At 28.2% G+C, this 20757-nt stretch overlaps 2 protein-coding genes across 3 annotated transcripts; both read right to left on the reverse strand.

Annotated features, from left to right (window-relative positions):
- Positions 1 to 973: 973 nt before the first annotated feature.
- On the reverse strand, positions 974 to 6171 carry LOC113861693 (outer plastidial membrane protein porin-like). Of its 2 annotated transcripts, XM_027494681.1 has the most exons (7): positions 6026 to 6171; positions 5805 to 5872; positions 3807 to 3917; positions 2772 to 2858; positions 2404 to 2612; positions 1953 to 2136; positions 974 to 1225 (listed from the first exon to the last, which is right to left on the reverse strand). In XM_027494681.1, the coding sequence occupies exons 1-7, from the start codon at positions 6072 to 6074 to the stop codon at positions 1169 to 1171; spliced, it is 765 nt and encodes a 254-aa protein (XP_027350482.1). In that variant the 5' UTR covers positions 6075 to 6171; the 3' UTR covers positions 974 to 1168. The 2 variants fall into 2 exon arrangements, with proteins under 2 accessions (XP_027350482.1, XP_027350481.1); XM_027494680.1 differs by lacking the exon at positions 974 to 1225 and having other exon boundaries at positions 1369 to 2136.
- A 4004-nt stretch (positions 6172 to 10175) lies between these two features.
- On the reverse strand, positions 10176 to 12398 carry LOC113863203 (probable auxin efflux carrier component 1b). Its single transcript, XM_027496698.1, has 6 exons — positions 11891 to 12398; positions 11091 to 11271; positions 10895 to 10980; positions 10609 to 10766; positions 10336 to 10412; positions 10176 to 10242 (listed from the first exon to the last, which is right to left on the reverse strand). Exons 1-6 carry the CDS (start codon positions 12396 to 12398, stop codon positions 10176 to 10178), a joined length of 1077 nt encoding a protein of 358 aa, XP_027352499.1.
- Between the last annotated feature and the right edge of the window lie 8359 nt (positions 12399 to 20757).

The following is a 20757-nucleotide window of genomic DNA, read 5'->3' on the forward strand; positions in this document are numbered from 1 at the left end:
GCCACTACTTAATTATATAAATAACTATATTGGATGATTATTTAATGTTAACTTAAAATAAATATGTTAGGCTGATTCTGTAGTAAATTTGCCTTTAATAAAAACCCTGCATCCTTTGGTGACGTTCGTAGTACAAAATGATTTGCTCAGCACAAACTTCGCTTCCTCAAAATTCAAACACGTTACTTTAAGTTTGATCTATTCATAGTTATGTATCGATTGTTTATTTATTATGTTTTGTAGACTCGCCCACCGGTTATTTAGTGAGTTAGGTTCAATTTCTTAGGTGCTTTTTTTTTTTTAATTAAAATTAGAAGTTTATCTCAATAATATGTAATAATATTAAATTTTTCTTTACCGAAATCAAATTCTAATTTTAACTAAAAAAAAGTAAAAATACTTACAAAATTGCACCTAAATTTTGTCCTTTATAAAATACTTTTTATCTAATATATGCTCCTTGACGATAAAGGTTACAAAAAATTACTATCCTCCCATTTCTATTTATTTATCCAATGAAAATAATTATTATTATTTATTTGTTCATGTAAATTTTTAAAAAAATATTAATTATTATTTTTTATTAATACCCTTTTGTCCATATAAAAACTCTAGCTACAACAAATGAACATATATACTAATCGTGAAACCCGAAAGGAAAAAAAATACATTGATAAAAGATAATTAAAAAATTATAACATAATTCTGACAAAATTAAATTCTTCAATCTATATACTTTTGTTTCTCTGAGATGATAAATAAAATTAGAGCTAATATCATAGAACTACTTAAGGGATTTATTATAAAATAATATTTCCACTATATATTCTCAACATACGATACCATCTCTTTATTTCATTATTCAATGTATTCTACTTAATGTAAAAATTACTGTGAAAACGTGAAGAAATAACATTACTCTTTGCTATTGGATCCCTTTCCTTTGGACATCATACCCTAGTTCTAGATTTTAGATAACCTCACTTGTACCTGTAACTTTTGGTGAAATAGTTACAATCTAGGTCGATATTCCTCCGTAAAGCCATAGTCCAAGATGCATAAGACTAATAGTCCATACGGTTGATATCTCTTTTAAAAAATCCATTCATGATAAGTTGACATAATAAAGAAATGTTTTTATCACAATTTGTTTATTTTCGTAGAAGAATTAAATTGAAAACAAATTGTACCCGATAAATGAGAAACCTTTGCTACCTTGAGTAATCTGCATAAATACCATCGAACATTAGTTCGAAGAGGTAAGAAATAGTATTTCAAATCAAAACTTTGAAAGTACTCAACCTCAGGAGAAATTTCCTATCTCTATTTCGATTTGAATTCTAAGGTAAAGAGAATGAGATGTGTAAAGTGAAAAATAAGTATTTATTTACCTTTGATTTAAGAGTTAAGTATATGCAATAGATGCTTAAATTCAAATCAAGCGAATAAGGAAATACTTGACCAAAGAAAATGAAAACAAGAACAAAATACTTAACATTGATCGCATCTTAAGGTAATATGCAAGGTAATATCGCAGAAAATATCCATCAAATCAGAAGAAATGAAATTTCGCATCAAAACCTCAATAGAGTACCAATCCTCATTCAACAGAAGAGGCTTGCTGAGCTTGTGGGCATTTAAGAGTCGCATTTGGTTTTATAGAAAACCTATTTATTTTTACAAGGTTGGATTGCTCAAATGCAAGGAAAACACCATCATGAACACTTCTTACCCAAGAAGAGAACCAACTTGAAGAAAATAATTTTAGTCTGACAGACTATGCTTCCTAACCCCTACCTCAATGCTCTTGCCATGATGGATCAAAATTCTTAGGGTTTGAGAACCAAACCTAATCCAACCTTGGCACTCTTTTCAATGGCCCTGGTGTCTACCTCACCAGATACAGTAAAGAACGATTTGGGACGCCACTCATGCTGGATGAGAGCACTTGCCTTGCCAAAGTTGTTGACACGAGCCTTCAATGTGGTCAATGGATCCAATGCATGTTGGGCACCAAGTGTGAGGGTGTTCTCATTAGTTGAGAATCTATGAGTGACCTCAGCACCAACGGCAGTGTTGGCCAAGGGGTTAACCACATGGTAATAAGCAGCATTCAAAGCATCACCTTTGTCATTCCTGCATGCAAGAACTCATCACATCACAAAACATATAAACTTGTATTATCCGTCACAGGCTTCTGAGATAGTTTTACTTCAACAGTATATGTACGTGTATATGTCAACAGGCATGTCTCTAAAAGAAAAAGGAAAAATCTCTTACAGAGGAGCCCAACAAGGTTCACCGATCAGCTATACAGCCTTGAACAAAAAGTAGACATTACATTTTTTCTAGATGAAGACTGTTAAACAGAAACACACTCAGAGAGGAGCAACAATTACTCACACAGTCAATGAGGCAATCAAGTCATCTTTGGTGAAGCTCAGACCAGCATTGGATTTTGTCAACTCCCCACTTTTGGTGTCAAAGGAGAGATCAGCACCAAGGGCAACAACATTAGTTCCTATAACACCAGAGAAGTTCACAATTGGGTTCGCTGTCAACCCAATGCTGGTGCTTATTCCAGCATAGTCATGCAAGTACTGAATTTCCACCTGTTCCATACAAAAGACAACTCAAACTATTGCCATGAAGGACTATCATAGGTAGTTCTGATAAGGTTGATTCCTCAAACTACATAATTTACTTTAGAACTGCGTGAATTTCCTTTTGATTTTTGAAAGCTTGTTAGACAAAATGGTTTCCTATCTTACCTTTCCAGACCTTTGGTCAGGAACTTTGAAGCTAAAGATAGTCTTCAGACCAGGGGCAGCCTCATTAACAGTGATAGTTGTGAAGAGCTGAAATGCACAAACACTAAGTGACATTAATGAAGGGTCATAGGAGTATAGAAGTAATAAATAAGTCAGAGTAACTTAAGCTAAAATCAAATTAATATTAAATGCTAAGAGTATAATACTTTGGTCCTAATTTCCCAGCTACATGGTACTGGTGGAAAGGGAGCAGATGTCAAGATGCAAGAAGCAAACAAATCAAATTCCTCAAACAAGTACTACAATATTCCAGTCTATTGCTTATGCATGAATTATGTATAGGCACGGATGTATTGTATTGAATATTTCAGTAAATCTGCAATCTCAGTAGCCAAATATGCATACATACTCTGGACCACAATAGTTCCTTCTGCTCACAGAAACTATCAAAATATGAAACTCAGCCTGCACATGTCCAAGAGGGGCCCCATTTTCAATCTTTCAATAAACACCTTTGAACTTACTTATCGTGGCTTTTAACATCATATCCTTCATTAATTTATGAATTGTTTTGAGATTTTCTGCTTTATATAGATTAATTGGACAACCTGTAACTAGGTGTTGGCAAAATTAAGTACTACTTTTATTCATCATGGTGTTGCAGGATATGACCTTTCTTCCAAAATTAATTTATACATATAGTAATTAGTAAGAATAGCTTGATTAAACTTAACTAAGAAAAAAATGAGAATGAGTGATTTTAAAATAATTAGACAATAAATGGTGCTGTCTGAAGATTGAAGAACCAATGCTGGAGAGAAACACTTTTACATGTTATCCTAAAATTGGATAAAACAACAAATTGATTCTTTGGAAACTCACCTCCCAAGGGTAATTAATAAAACAAAGATCAATCACAAATATTGGTTTGACAATTATGAATATGGCACATAAATCAGAAACACAGGAGTGCAGATCTCAGTTGAAAAGAGAAGAGAATAACATATCCAGACAAGACAAGAATGTTAAACTTACATTAGAATCTGTATCAACTTTGATATCAGTAGTGATGTTTTTGTTCTTCAATTGGGTGTTAACATCACCAACAAACAGTTCACCTTTCCTGGTTCCTGATGATGTTATGGCCTGAAGCATAAGCCAAAAAATACAAGACGTAAAATTTCTAAACAGAGGTTAAAAAGATAATGACATAATGGATTTCTCAATTTCATCTGATGGGTTCCATAGGATCAGTTTAAAGCACATATTTACAACTGATAATCTAATATAGTACTATGCATCAGCATCTATCCACTTCAACCCAGGTGTACACATTGGATGGTATATGATGCAGGTTATGCAAACTCTTCTTAATATACATAATGCTAAAATAAATAGTATACAAAATGGACCATAGCAGAAAATAGGACAGATGAGCCACACTAAAAAATGTGAGGGCAACACATCAAATCCCAAAGTGATCGCTACAACAAAGATAGCCGCTATAATGGAAAAACTATAAAAAATGCTAAACATACATAATTAATAATCCTAATACTAATAAAAACTTTACACCATCAACAAATGGAAATAAACAGATTTTAAATTTTAAACTCAAAATTTAAATTGTTATAAGAAAGTTAACATACAAATAATAAATGAGTACCAGGTATAACTAAACCAAAAAAAAAAAAAAAACAAGATTATTTGAGAGAGAGAGAGAGAAAGAGAGAAAGAGAGAACTGTGTATTTAAAAAAGAAAGGGAAAGCAATATAAATCACCAAGAAAAGGGCAGTAATGCAAATTGCCAAAACAAAAACAGAGAGAGAGGATGGTGATTTCATTTCTTTGTTTAACAATCTGTCTATGTGGACTTGGATTGGAGGATGGAAACTTGGAAAGACAGTAACAACAACAAAAACTAAAAAGATGGCTTTGTGTGCAAAATATTGAATATATGGAAATGGAAAAAATGAAGCAATAGAAGCTGCAATTAAAAACAGAGGATGCCTATTGCCTAATGCCAAAATGGTAGATGGGTCATGCGGGAGGTTAGTTGTGTGAAACAGAGGGTTCGTGTGATGAAACTGAAATACAAGACCTATAAGGAAGGCCGATTGGCTGCACTACATTGGACAACCAACCTGAACAAAAAAACTAATCAGGCACTGCAACATGGGCTTTAATTGGTTTAATTTAAGAATTTCATGTATCACCCCCATATATCATCAAGGATATAACACTCTACCAAGAGTGCCTACAAGCATGATAGCTTTGCTCAGCTTGGATGCAAAAACTAAGCATACACCAGCCTGATAGCACATAAAACCAGATTCAGTGTGTATGCAAAAGGAATTAAATTAGGAAAATATAATTCTAAAAATGGTTAAAACATAAGTTATGTGTAGTTGATAGTATAATATGTATTGATACAAATTCAATTGCTACATTTATATTATTCTCATCATGATTCATGAAGCTAAGGGAAATATATAGTGAAAACTGAAAATAAAGCTCTCAGAAAAGTGCAACCAAACCAGTAAATGGGGAAATTTAAAACGACAGAAAATAAAACAATGAGTAAAAAGTGAAAATCCAAAACAAAACAATAATCAAGGACTATTTTCTTCATTTTTAATTAACAGGATACGTTTATTTGGATTCGTTCTCTCTTTGTTCAAAACAGCTTACAATCAGAATGCTGCTGATAGAACTACCGGCTAAAAAGCTCATTTTGTGGTATAATTAAGCAAAGCCAACATTGTGCGGTTGAATGAAGACCCAGAAAGCAAAAATATATATTGTCATAATCGTACCCTTTTTTTAAAATCAATGTCGCAGAGTTTTTCTCACAGTCAAGATATACAGAGAGCACATATTTCATCCAACAAAATCATTCACTTTTCTTAAACTAGCTCCTTGATTCCACCAACATTATTGTGAACAGAAGTTAAATAGAACAATGCGAAACGAATATTCATGCCATGCATTGTGTTCGTGCCACAAAAATTGAAATGAACAAAAGAACTCACCACTCCAGTGGGTGAGTAGGTGGTGATGGTGAACTTCTGGTCACTGTGGTAGTCCTTGAACAGCAGATCTACACCAAACAAACCAAAACCCATTAAAAGATTCATCAAAAAGCATCAATTTTGGATAGTGAAAGAAAAAATCCCACCTACCCAAAAATAAAAAATAAAAAATCAGAATTTAGAATTTCAACACCACAAGCATAGAGAAAGAAAGAGAATACCCCTAGCTTTTTTGCCGATGTCAGAGTAGAGACCAGGACCCTTAGCCATGGCTTGTTTCGGCGAAAATGGGGATCTCGAAAATTTTTCAGAGAGAAGAGTTGAGCCTGTCTGTGAAACCCAAACACTGTCTTTCGCCAATTAAATAAATACCTCAAACCCTAATTTCACCTTTCTTTTCGGACAGTTTTTTTTTTTTTTTATCCTTGCTCACGAAATTTGAAAATTATTCTCCACCGTTTGATAAACAAATGCTGTCGTTTTCCTTTGTGATTTTTTTTTCACAATGAAAATTCCTTTACATATTAATTAATCATCTTCCTTTACTGTGTATTATATCAATATTAAATATATGTAATATTATGTGGAAATTCCTTCATGGATAAAATTAGCTTTCCATAAATTATTAGTATTTAATGTGACTTATATTATTACTGCAAAATGTTGTCTTAAAAATAAAAAGGTAGATTGAATTAATTGAAAGGAAAAAAAACAGTAACGTGGTTCACATGGTGATTAATTTTTTTTAATAATCTAATCAAAAATTAATTTATAGAAGGTAACATGGACTAAAGAGATAAAAAAAAATAAGAATTAACCCAAATAAAATTTAACTTCAAAGTGTTTATTTAAAAGATTAATAAGGTTTAATAATTAATTAAAATATTTTTTAAAGATATTTAATTATAAAAATATAAAAGTAATTGTTATATTATCTTATAAATTAAAATAGATATTTTATATTATCTTACACGTGAGATAATTATCACTATTAATTTTATATCAATAAATAATGAAATCAATGATTTATTTAAAATATATATAAATGCTTTTAATATTTAAAATATTAGAAGTATTACAATTATCAATATAAATAAGATATACAATATTCTTTTAAGTTTACGGATACTATAATAAACTAAAAAAATAAAAATAAATTATTTTTAATGTTTGTGATTTTTAGTTTTAATTTGGTCATTTCTATTTCAAATTCAAAATTAAAGGTGATGGTAGTTGCTTTTTTGTGACTAATAGCAATATTTGGGTTGGTTTTAAGTATTTTCTTTCTAACACACTCCATGTTTGATCATGAGATCTTAGTAGAGTGATTTAAATTCCCCTTGTGCTTCTTGAAGTTGATTAAGCTTTTTAGCACTTCTGTTCTATGTTAAGCAACTTATGTCATTTGTTTGAAGGTAATTATTCATTTATTTTATAATATGTTGAGCACATAGTGGTAATATATGGAATTGTCTACATATAATAACGTGTTATGATTTTATAATATGGTCTTTGTATTAAAACTCAATTTTGCTATAATCTCTTAAATTTAGTGAACTATCTCATACTTCTACATGCCTTGTTTTAATGGCCTAAACTGTTATATATAATGTAGAATGAATCTTGATAAACTATCATTCCTTCGTATCTGTCATATTCTATTATATTGCATATGTTGCCATAGTTTTTACTTAATATTCACTATTTTGCTATAGAAATAAACTGAATTCTCTATCAGTTTTTACTTAAGATTCACTTCAACTATTGGACCTTCTATACGGCAGCGTCAAAATTAAGCCCACAGAGATTTATTTATTTATTTATTTTATCTAAAGCTGATAGAGCTTCTCTTAGAAGATTTTGTCTATTTCTAACAAGCAGGGCCTAATAAGTTGTGCATATTTTGTAGCCTGGGCTCCTTTTTAATGATTTAGGGTCCATTATCGGTATAAAAGGTTCACGTACTCTTGATTTAGCATACTCATCTCAACACCTTCAACCACCATTTATGATCTAAATCCATCATTTATCTTTGACATTCTTAGCTACTTATTTGGTGTGGATCGTGGGTCATCTTTCACATTTTTACAACCTACTTGACAACTTTCTTAGACTTTTTAAAAGTTTCACATGCTTAAAGTGAAGCATAACATTAAAAATAAAAAATAAAAAAAAATCCTAGAAACATAAAGAAATGCAAGTTAATTTAAACTTACGATGAAGTTTGATTTATTTTATTATTTAATGTTGTACTCTTATAAGTATTTATTAAAAAATTTGTTCAAATAAGACTTAGGTGGATGACATTAATATTATATACATGAATTTTTTATTTTCTAAAATGTTATTTGGACTCAACCAACTTAAATACTTTATTGGAAACAAAGTATTCTGATTAAGGATAAATACTTGTTATTAACAAAAAAAATCTTCACTAATTATAATGCCTCAAATACTCAGAGTATAACAAAGATACATATTTGATGAATTTATACATCTAATATAAGAATTTATGGAAAAGACCAGGTAACAAATATAAGGCCGCACAGATTTTAACTTCATTTTGGTGAAATTTTATCCCCTAAACAATTGTTGTAGTCCTCTTACTAATTTGTATATATTCAAATTAATTGAATATCTAATATAAACTTCCAAAATATAAATTAATGTATAGGTTTACTTAAAAGTTCTTAAACTTTGCAGCACGTATATCAATGTGTCTTTTCGTTATTATTTTTAGGGGTTCTTAAGGGATTCTTTAATATGTAGCTCGGTAACGGTGTGATATCATTTCACATTACGTTCAAATTATCTTCAAAACATAATCAACGAACCTGTGCATATAATATTGCACTTAGTTAATCGAATTACAATAATTCCTTTTATAGCTTTGATATAGATAGAACCATAACTTTATATAACTAAAATTTATCCAAATTACATCTCAAAGATGCCTATGAATAATCTTTTGTCTTTTCTTTATCCTTTCAGATAAAAAAAAAGGGTTAGCAACTAAGAGGGAGTGTTGCCATAATGCCATTTGAAAAATATTTTTACTAATTAATATATTTCTCAATTGAAGAGATAAAGAAGACGACGTATGATCATTTTAACATTTTGTTAAGAATTTACATCATTTTACTATAATTTCATCACGGTAAATATTCAAGAGCGTAATTCAACTATAACTTAATGCTACAACACATCATTTTCAACCTAAAAACACTAGTAGGTTAATAAGTGCGTGTATTTGTTTCAACATCAACATGTTTCTACTTAATTAACAATAATAGTACCTTATATAATAAAGCCACCATAGTCCATTTACATGCTAAAATTTTGGAACAATTCTTGCATCTATTCCTAGCTAAAAGTTCGTCCAAGTTTTGAGAGTCCTCATTTAGTTATTCTTTATTACGTTGATTTGAATTTTGGTACTCATACATTATATGGTAGCAATCACTCCCTCAAAATTACTTCCTAGTATGTTATTACCAAAAGGATTAAAAAACAAGGCAATAGGATATATTTTCTTTATTTTTTGAGAGTATAAAAATATTTGTTCCTGCACGCCAAAATTTAAAGTTACTCATTTTCTGTTTTTATTTTTAATAAAAAAGAAAAGAAAAAAATATGTTTGATTAAGTTTAAATGACTTCGTTTGAATAGTTTATTTAATAAGTATATATAGGAAAAATATGTGAAGTAAAATGAACCAATTTTTTTTATAAGTCAAAATTAACTTATATATTTTTTAAAAGATAATTTATTTATTTATTTCAAAATTTGTGATATATAAGTTAATTTTAACTTATAAGAACTTTAAACATTTTATCTTTTTATTTCCTTATCTTATAAACAATTATCCAAATAAAACTGTTATTAACTATACATAACGCGTCATAATCCAAACCTATCAATATATGCTTTACCGAACGTTTTCCTACACATATTTTGTAAAACTCCAAATTAAGTTTTCAATGTCAAAATTTATATATTCTATTAAACCAAAATCGTATCTAAACTAGCTATTGTATGTTTTCACAATAACCAGTATATATCCCAAGGTTAAAAAAACGGTACTCTTCGAACTACCTTTACAAAATAACCGCAATATTCATGGATCAATAAAGAAAAATTATTCTTATTTAAAATATTAAAATTACTCTTGCCTTTTAGCTTAAGCCACAATCTCACTACTTTAATACACAACACAAATTCACAATTATGGTGATCGCAGTTCTTCTTTTATTTTTGGGTCATCTCATGTTGTTACAATGAATCAATACTGTAAATATACTCACAAATTATTATTTTAAAGCAATGTAACGTTGCTTATTATAGTTTGTAGCATATATTTAACACAGCACTTCATATTGCTAATAGGAAGTAGAAAACCAATTCCACTGGCAAGGCAATGAGCATTCCTAACAAGATCCTGTAATGAAAAATAAGAACAACATCAAATCTCAAGCAATATGTGTGTGTGTGTGTTATCAAAGAGATGCTTAGACAGTACAGTAGTACTCACGCAGTGCTTAAAACGGCTGGATGGACATTATACTCTTTGGCAAAAACAAAAGGCACAATTCCTTGGGGTAGAGCTGCCTGCCACATGCAAAATCATATATACTATTTACCTTTAAATGATCTGAAAAGTAGAATGAAAGAAAAAAAAGGTTTTGAGAACACAAGTTAAAGAACAAAAAGGAATTATTTATTTATTTTTATTAAAAATCATATAAAAAACACATTTTTTTTATTTTTATATATATTTTTAATCAATATTTAACCAAAAAAATACCTGAACGATTGCAACTTTAAACAATGTGTCTCTTAATCCAATGACAAGGGAAGCCACAGCCATTAGGGCAGGTCCGATCAAAATTTTCAGTCCTATTGCAACCATTGCTATCCTTGGCCCACATGCTATGATTCTGGACTGAGATGCCATAAACAGACCTATATAAATGTCGACCAAGAAATGCATATACATATAAAAAACTTTTAATGCAATTCTAACAATTGGGTTGTTATTTATTTCATAAGTTCATATTAATGAGAAACCACATGGATCATTTCTCTCTTACCTAAGCTGAACATTGCCATACCAAGACCTCCATTGGACAATAATTCTATTGACTGATTAACCACTTCAGGCATATGTAGTCCCCACCTACAACAGGTTAACCTAATTATCTCCTTATTAAGATCAAGAAACTAAATACAATGATCTCTTGGACTGATCCTTGAATGGAGTGAACATTTAATTAATTTTGTGCCTACCTGAACTGTATGCTTGACCAAATAAAACCTGTTAAAGTTGCATAGGTATTAGGATTTCTGATTAGCTTCTTTCCCACTGTGACAAGAATGGGCACGATCTTCATTTTCCTTTTTGTTCTAGGTTCTGCTTCTGCATCTTCTTCTTCATTTGATTGTAATTCCCGTGCTGTCCCCGTTTCTCCTTTAAACATACATCAAGAGCTGAATCAGAAAAAAGAAAAAGAAAAAGACTTGACACCTTTTCCAAATTTCGGGCTGTTTTGTTTGACAACTTGAATCTAAATCTTGTGCTAGTTGCTAATACGAAGCATAGGCATGACAAGATACAGGCATTAGTTTAACTAATACTATACTGAAGAACTATGACATACATAACTTGTTAACAAAACGGTGTTATAGAGGACTAAAGGAGTAAATATTCAAAGAGCATCTAACTGAGGATGAGAGAAAAGTATCACATACAAACGAAGAGACCGTTAAAATAGTACGTGTTCTCCAACCCCACTTTGATTGTCTTAATTAGATTACTGTATTTGGGTGAACATGATTTTTTATCAAATGTTAAAATTAGTAGAGTATGTCAAATCTCTAATGCATCGATATCAATTTTGGCCTTAGAGTGTGCTTGTTAAAAGAAAATGGCAAGAAGAAAAATGAAAATGAGGGATATATCTAAATTTTTATGTATTTGGTCAAGCTATAGATATTGTCATTTTTCACTTCATTATTTTACTTCTATATGTCAACTATTCCTTAAATCTCATTCCTTACAACGAAAATTAACCAATTATAATAGTTACCTGTGCCTTGTGACGATGGTGCAGCAGGCCTGGTCTTGGCTGCATCAAGTTCATGAAGGAACAATAGCAAATTGTACCACATCATGCTTTGCAAGAAAATAATCTGTGCTAGAAGAACAACTGTTTCACCCTTATACATAGCCTTTATCAGAGGGATCCCCAGAATCAAAGTGTTAGGAAGTGTTGTTAATGACAAACCAGTTATGATCCACTTTAAACCTCCTCGGGCACTGATCTTAATGATTGCTATTAAGAGTAGAAATGCAAGCAATTTCTGAACAAAGTCGGCAAGTATGAGTTTGAGGCTCATTTTGTAGATGTTGTTGGAAGAAATTATTTGAAATGACAAAAGTGGGACAGAGAACTTTGCCACAAATTTGTTTATGCCTGAACATTGATCCGGTGTGAAGATCTTCCACCACTTCACAGCGATGTAGGCCAGTATCATGGTCACATATAATGGGACAGTGGCTGCCACTACATGATAGGCATCGGCTAAGGAAATCATGAGGGCTAGTTGTTGGAAGATTTAGGATCACCTGCAGGTCACTAAGCTGTTTTACAATGCTTTTTAGGCTACTTTGTAGTTGAATATTGAATGAATTATGATAGAATAATCGGTTTAAGAAGCTTCTTTGGAGGCTCTCTTCTATATATTCAAATAATGACCTTAAGATTTGCTCCAAAAGAAAGACCTGTATCTATAATTGGACTGTTAATTTCAGCTTTATTTTTTCTTTCTTTCTTTTTTTTTTTTTGGAGAGGATGTCTTATAATCTATATATATTGTAAGCTTGAGTTATTATATATATGGAGTGACTAACTTCGTTTTGCAATGTGCATGAGACTAGTTTCATTATTATTCTCTTGAACTGTAATATTGCATGTCTGTGATACATTTAAACTATTATCCTGTATAATGATTCTGATGATATTTTGGTGGCTTTATCATGATTTGATAATTATGCGATGAAAAAGGAGCTTAGTGATCAATAAATATAGTGCAGGGCAGGTATTTTAAAAGATAGATTCCAATTTTCTTCTTGGAATAGTCTTTCGGTACATAGGGTCTTTAGCAAAGCAAACCTAGACAGGACCTGCATGCTGACCCAGATATTCAAAACACTATTAGACTGGGAAATCATGAAATAGTTCAATATAATATTTTTTAATGTAAAAGAACATAAATTCAAGTGCCCTATTTTTACCATCCAGCATGTGTTCAGCTTTTGCCTGTTATCCCTCTAACAATTAATCTTCATTCAGTTACATGCAAAATTCTTCGGGTTTAGACTTTTGTCTTTACATGATACACAAATTTTAACTAAAAATTTCCTACATTGAATTTTAGATTTCTTTTTCTATATAAAAAAATTAATTTAAGATTTTTCAATGCTGGGAAGGAAGAATAAAGAAGTTAATTGCTTGTTAAGTAATGAAGGACTAAGTTAAAGAACAGTGTGAAGATGAATACTTTCTAATTTTGGTCAAAAGTGTTCCAGCAGGGAATTTACTTTCAAAAATGTGATTTTTTTTGCCATAAAAGACCCATCATCTCTTTCTTCAGGATGTCTTTGTGAGAGAATAAAAAAAATAAAATCAACCCATCAAAGATATTTTCTTGCGTTGGTTGATCAAGTAATTAATTGTGGTGAAACCTTTTCAAAGTGCCTATATAATGGTAGCAATTAAATTTTCCTTCAACAAAGCAAGTTTGCTGTATTCTTCACTGAGGATTTGGTTGAGCATAACCAAGACCAAAGGACATTTGTAAGACACAAGAAAACTTATTGTCCACACAAAGTTTCCGACAGAAAATGCTTCTAAGCTTGATAGCTACACCATCCACAAGTTTCAGATTAAACAATATTATTGGCTGCGCGCTGCCAAAGAAATTTGACTTAAATAATAAACCATAAAAATAAAACTCATAAAACAGAATAAAAGTAATCAAGAGCCATGCACGGTATGATTAGGAGTAGTCATGGCTAAAGATGATGTTTAATCCCTAAAAGATTAGTATTGACTACCCCAAAACTACTATAAATGTGAAACATTGATAAATTAAGATTTTCTTTTTTAACAAAAGCGAACATTTTTTATGAAAAAAATATATAACATTAAGTTAATATTATAAATATACTTCTAACATAACTTTAAAGAAAACAATATTTATTAATTACTTGGCTACAATTCTTAAAGCAGTTATTAACCAGATTTTTTATGCTATTATATTTTTATTCTTTAGGACTTTCATTGATGTTGGCTTTAAAACTCTCTACACTATCATATATATTATGCTATCATTTAATGTATGACGATATACATGAATATTTTAAACGAACAATTTTTTTAGTTGTATAATGTCATATGATCACAACAGTTTTTATCATATGATCACAACTGGACACATTTTATATAATGTATATTTATGAATCTATATTCTGATTTTATTTTTATTTAAGCGGACGCCAGAGATGCATATACGAGTAGAAAAATAACGTGTGATTAACATTTTCATGTAAAATTATATATGAACATATATTGTTGTATGGAGGAAGAAGCGTGGAGTACGTATGGTATATATCTTGACTCTTTCTGTTCTGATGTTTGAAGGAAAGAATGTTTATTATATAAATTCCTAAGGTGTCAAACAGCAGTTCTTCTTTCTGCTAAAGTTAAAGTTAGTTTTAAATTAATAATAAACATGTCGTTGCTGCAGTAGCGGAAGCTTTTGACCAACCCTACCACTTACATTGTTAATGCTAAAATTAGTCTTTTTCCCAGCAATCTACTTAACTAGTTATTGCCATTAGTCCATTCTTTAAGTAAAGCCCTTTTTCTCGGTGATTCTATACTAAAGAACTCACTGCATTCGTCAATACAGGGTTTTGTTTTCTTCTCTTTCTCCTTAATGAAAATAAAAATAAATAAATATAAATTTAATAATTAATTTTAAATATTTAAAAGTAATAATTTTCAATTAAAAATGAAAGTATATATTTATCATAATTTTATATTTCAATGTGATGAATGCTTTTTTGTTGATAAAAACTTCAGTTTAAAAGTTAACGTTAACAAAATTTTAAAAATAAAAGAGAAGATATATTATTCCAATGAATATATACTGGTTAGGACATAAGCAGCATGCATAAGCTTTAGAAGAACAAAGAGAAATTTGCTCTGACTGCATTTAACCTTTGGTGTTTGGAGATCTTTGGTCGGTGGGGAGAAATAAACTCCGATAAAATTATAAATCAAAAGAAAAGTTAAACTAGTTTAATTGAAAATATATAAAACTTCATTTAAAGAACACTTGACAAGTTGAGTTAATGCATTTTTTTTTGTTTTGATGATTTTTTTATCTTTCCTTTTCCGATCTTTGGGTTGTTTGTATGTGTGAAAGGAAGATTAACTAATATAAAGCTTAAAAATATAATTTGTTTCTAGTTTTTGAAATTAGTGTTATGTGTAATTTAATTCTTAAATATGTTAAATTATTTGTAATTGTAATGACAATTAATAATATGTATTATTAAGGCACGTGAATTATATACATATATAGGTAAATGTTACTTATTAGTTAAATAACTTAATATTTAAAAATGTCACATAATATTCACGTGGCGGGAGGGAATAACCCCCAAGAAAATTACTAGCCAAGAGATTAAACTCGTGTAGTTGCAAAATATAAAACTTCATTCAAAGTGCACTACTTGAGCAAGTTGAGTTACAAAAAGTACATACATTTACAATGTTATATAGACTTACAATCATTTGACAAGTGTATACATCAAAATTAAGCAAATAAAACAGGGTTGGCAAGTTAATACGGAAGCAAAAAAATCAGTGACGAGAGGGTCTTGCCACGTTGCCATTTCAATCCGATTTTGTAGTTTAACCATCTGAAACACTTTTTTTAACCAAATCTTAATGAAACTAAAATACCCAACAAATGGAATGGTTACACTCCATTTGCTCCTAAATTTAGAAGTATAGTTTTCAGCCTTCAAGGATTGCCATCATAATTTTAGCATATGTACATTTTGCTTCCAAAAATAACTCACACCAACCAATCACCATGCAGTCAACTAAATTTTGCCTTGGTTCTTATTTGATCATCGTTATCTTCTATTAGCCAAGGTAAAAAAAGAGTCTTTGAATTTCAAGCAAAACCAGCAAAGTCTCCAAAAGTAAAATAAAAAACAAAGTCATTGAAAAAATAATGGCATTAAGTGCAAGTTACCTTTATCATGTTTGTTGTTTTTGCCATTACTATTCCATGCCTTGAGGGTGGCATTCGTGAGTTTGATGATTTTCTGAAAACACAAGCTAATACGGCCCATGAAATCGCTCTCGAGTCCTACGTGCCCAACCCTGAAAAGATTACAACCGATCTCAGTGTACACGTTAACATGTACTTAACATTATCAACTCTTTTCTAGTGATGATGACTAGTTAGATTACAATATTTTAATATTCTGCGTTCATGTTTAATTAGTTTATCTTAATTTTTAAGAAATGATTATCCATCGTTATCATCTCTTACCACAAATAATTCATTTCCAAACGCGTGTATGATTTTTTCGCTCGTTGAATTTGGGGTGGTGATTCTCACAAAAACTTTGATGCGAAAAATGTTTGTAATGTACTATTGTAAATACACCCTTTAGCATATATTTTTAATTAATTAAGTTTTTTTAAAATTAAGTACTTATCTCATAAATTCGTTAATTTTTAAATATTACTTTAATTTTAAAAAATAAACTAATCATATAAAAATTATTTTAAAAAAATATAATCAAAAGAAATACTAACATTCCTCTTTAATATTATACTGGTAAGGACTTGAGCAACATGTAAGCTTTAGAAGAACAAAAAGAAATTTGCTTTGACTGCGCTTGTAACCATTGGCGTTCGGAGAAATTTGAAATAACCTCTCCGAGAAAATCAAAAGCCAGGAGAAAAGTTAAACTCATGTAGTTGAAAGATGTAAAGCTTTATTCAAAACACTTAAGCAAGATGAATTAAAGCACCTGTGTCTTATGATGATCTCTTTCTTTCCTGAACATTGGTTTGTTTGTACATGTCTGCAAGGTTGACTAATAAATCTTAAACTATAACTATCTTCTTTCTTATGAATAAATATATGTTTTGGTCATTAAAAATAATATTTTATTTTTTCTTGCCTCAAAAATATTGTTGTATGCAATTTAGTTATTGTCACGACTGTGATTACAACGGAGAGAAGAAAAAAAAATTTTTAAAGAAAATTTGCTTTAAAAATGGTGTCACTATTCTTATTAAAAATGAAAAATAAAAGAAAAACTTTTATTTTAAAAAAATTTGGGTTTAAGATTCGATTAATGTATATAAAAGGATAAAAGCATAATACTACAACAAACATACTGTACCACCCTAAAATGAGTTTCTTGATTGTGTAAATTTATGATAATTTTAAAAATATTTATTTAATCTCATTTTAAAATATAAAAAAAGCGAGTAAAATGAAATAACATAAATAAACAAAGACAAAAGTATTATGAAAATTTAATTTTGACTTGTTTTCGCTATTCCATGTATCATTTGGTGTAAACCTTAAGGTGACATAGCTCTCTGTAAGATGAGTGTGTGTTAATTAATTTTTTTTAAAATAAAAAGGTAAAATCATTATTCACCATTAGGATTATTAACTTGTCACAACGCTCATGCCCTTCGTTAAATCACAAGATTAAAAAAATATCCCACCTAAATCAAATATTTATAAAACTGTAAAATAATTATAGGATCGTCAAGTTATCATAACTCATATTTTTTTAATTAAAAAAAAGATTAACACTATGTTTCACCTAAATTAATCTCTTTAACATAAAAAATATGTTTATATTTTTTTAAAAAAAACTCAAGGTCACTAAACTATTACAACTAAGCATATTAATTAGAAAAAAATTTACAAGACATCTTGCATAAATTAAAAAATATTTCTTGATTTTTATTTTTTTAGTTTTTAAAAGATTGAGCAAGTTTATTTACAAATAAATAAAATTAAAATGAACATGTATAAAAATAGTAAATAAATAATATTCATAAAACACAGAATAACAACAACAAAATGTTAAAAATTAAAAATACATGTATTTTCAGTTTTTTTTAAAGTCTTTTTAAAAATTGCAAACAGACATACCTTTTAATATTTTATTTCTTCCTTATTCATCGTTATCATTAACATATTTACAAACAAAAGTAGGGATTACTTTTGACACCCCCTCTCTTTTAACACAGATATTTTTGTAACTCTTAATTTTCTTTTCAAGGTTTAGGGAAAGTAGTCTCGAACAAAAGTTTCTTGTTATGATTGGAACACTGACTATTATTCTTACTTAGTTGTGATTACGATCATGCTATGTTATTTAGTGTGTGAAAGTTTATGAACTTAGTAGAAAATTTGATATTCAAATATGAAAAAAAAATGCTTTGACGTAATAGAGCAGAATAGAACACTGACTATTAAAAAATATTTTATAGATTACATTTGACAATATTTACTCATGATACATAGAATAATAGAAATTATAATTATAATATTTTAATCAACTTTTATATTATACACAAAAATATTTTATTTGACAAGTAAAGTATTTAATAAATTTATTATATTCCTTAAATACATTTTTCTTCATTGTAATGATTTTGTTCTTTATTTAGTTTTATTTTAAATTTTATAGAGAAAAATTATTATTTACTTTTTTCTTATTGTTTAACATAAACTTTCAAAATTTTCATTGATCTCGATATTTATATTTATAAATTTTTTATTATTTTACATAAAATTTAAATTTTTTAAAATATATTTATTTATATTAAATTATTAATACTTAATATATTATTTTTATTATTTTAAAATAAATTATATTTTAAATTTATTGTAATGATTTGAAGCATAACTTCACAAAATTTATATGGTTCGCATGTTTAACTTTTTACTAATAATTTTTTATTGAATATAAATTTTTAAAATTAATAGATACACACATATATATTCTGAGTTTGATGAGAAGGAACTAGAAAGTAACACACGATAAAAAGACAAAAAAAGTACATATATTTATACTTAGAACAATTTGTAAGTGGATACGTTAAGAGTAAGCAAGTAAACCAAAGCTGACCAGTATTTCAAAAAAATATAATCCGCAATATGACGAAGAAAACAAAAAGAATCTTAACAAAACACATTCATAAACCAACATCCATAATATATTTGGATTCTCTCTAATTTTAGCAAAAATTATACATTCAATTTCATTCTTGTTTAAATAAAATGGATAAATTTATGCAAAAATGTAGAAAATAACAAATTTTTTTTATTGTTTTATATAAAATTTAAATATTTTTAAAATTTATTTATTTATTTTAAATTTTTAAAACTTAATATATTGTTTTTATTATTTTAATACATACAAATTTATTTTCATAGAGTTAAATTAAAATATTTTTAAAAAAATTAATATTTTAAATAATTTTATTAAATATTGTGTGTGTGTGTGTGTATATAAAACATTTGTGCATGTACGCTAATCACGAGTAACTATGAAACTAAAATTGATTGAATCAATGCATTGATATTAGTTTTATCTTACGGTATATTTCATATTAAATTTAGTCACTTAATCAAATTATACATTCTTTCAAATTATAATTTTTAGTCTTTTAAAAGTTATATGACAATCCTAATATAAGAACTTTAGTATTGGGTAGATAAATATTTAATAACTTTGATTTATTTTATAACATGGAAAATTTAAAAGATAAAATCAATTTTATATGTGAAAGAATTAAATATAAATAAAGTTTACAAAATAATGAAAATAGTAATTAATTAATATTATATGAATATTTTTTATATTTTATATTAATATTTAAAGAATATTTTAGTTTCTAAATCATTTCATAATTTTCTCATTTAATTCTTTTTTAAATTTAGTTACCCATAAATTATTATTCATTTTATTTGATCTCTCTATTAGTAATTTGTTAACTTACTTTATTATTATACATTCAAGTTATTTCGCATCGTTTTCAATGAATCATAATATGAATGAGATGCATAATTAATAATATCATATTTTTTATGAAATTTTATATTAAAAATTATAAATTTTAAAATTGAGACTTAGAAATATGAACAGAACAAAAGTGTACATGTCACATTATTATTCACTCATTATTTTATGTTATGTTATATGAGTTAAGTAATTAGATTGTACATAGGTAAATATTAAAAAGAGGTAATAAATTAATAATAGATGAACTATATGGAAAAGAAAATAATTTTTGAAACTTGTTTAAAAAAAATAAAACGAGAGATCAAATAAAAAATTATGAATGTTTAAAAGATAAAAATCTTATTTAAGCTTAAAATTAATATGTATTAAAATAAGATCTTTTTATACTTTTTTAAAATTTAAAATAAATAAATAATTTAAAATTAAATTTTAAAAGGTCTGAAACATGAAGGTTAAGGAAAGTATGCATGAAACAAATATATATAGATTAAATTAAACCATTAATATAAATTCAATTCAATTTATTTTTAATATTCCGCAAATATAATTGATTTTTAAAGCACCTCAAATATATTTTTCTAATAATGAATTCTAAACTTATAATTAAAATTGATTGAGATTATTTCCTTCTTTCTAATGATTTGAAGCATAACTTCATAAAATTTATATGGTTTGCATGTTTAACTTTTTATTAATAATTTATTTTTTTATTGAATGTAAATTTTTAAAATTAATAGATACACATATATATTCTAAGTTTGATAAGAAGAAACTAGAAAATAATACACATCAAAAAGACAAAAA

This window comes from Abrus precatorius, unplaced genomic scaffold (genome assembly GCF_003935025.1).
Source record: "Abrus precatorius isolate BTA unplaced genomic scaffold, Abrus_2018 Scaffold3, whole genome shotgun sequence".
NCBI lineage: Eukaryota > Viridiplantae > Streptophyta > Magnoliopsida > Fabales > Fabaceae > Abrus > Abrus precatorius.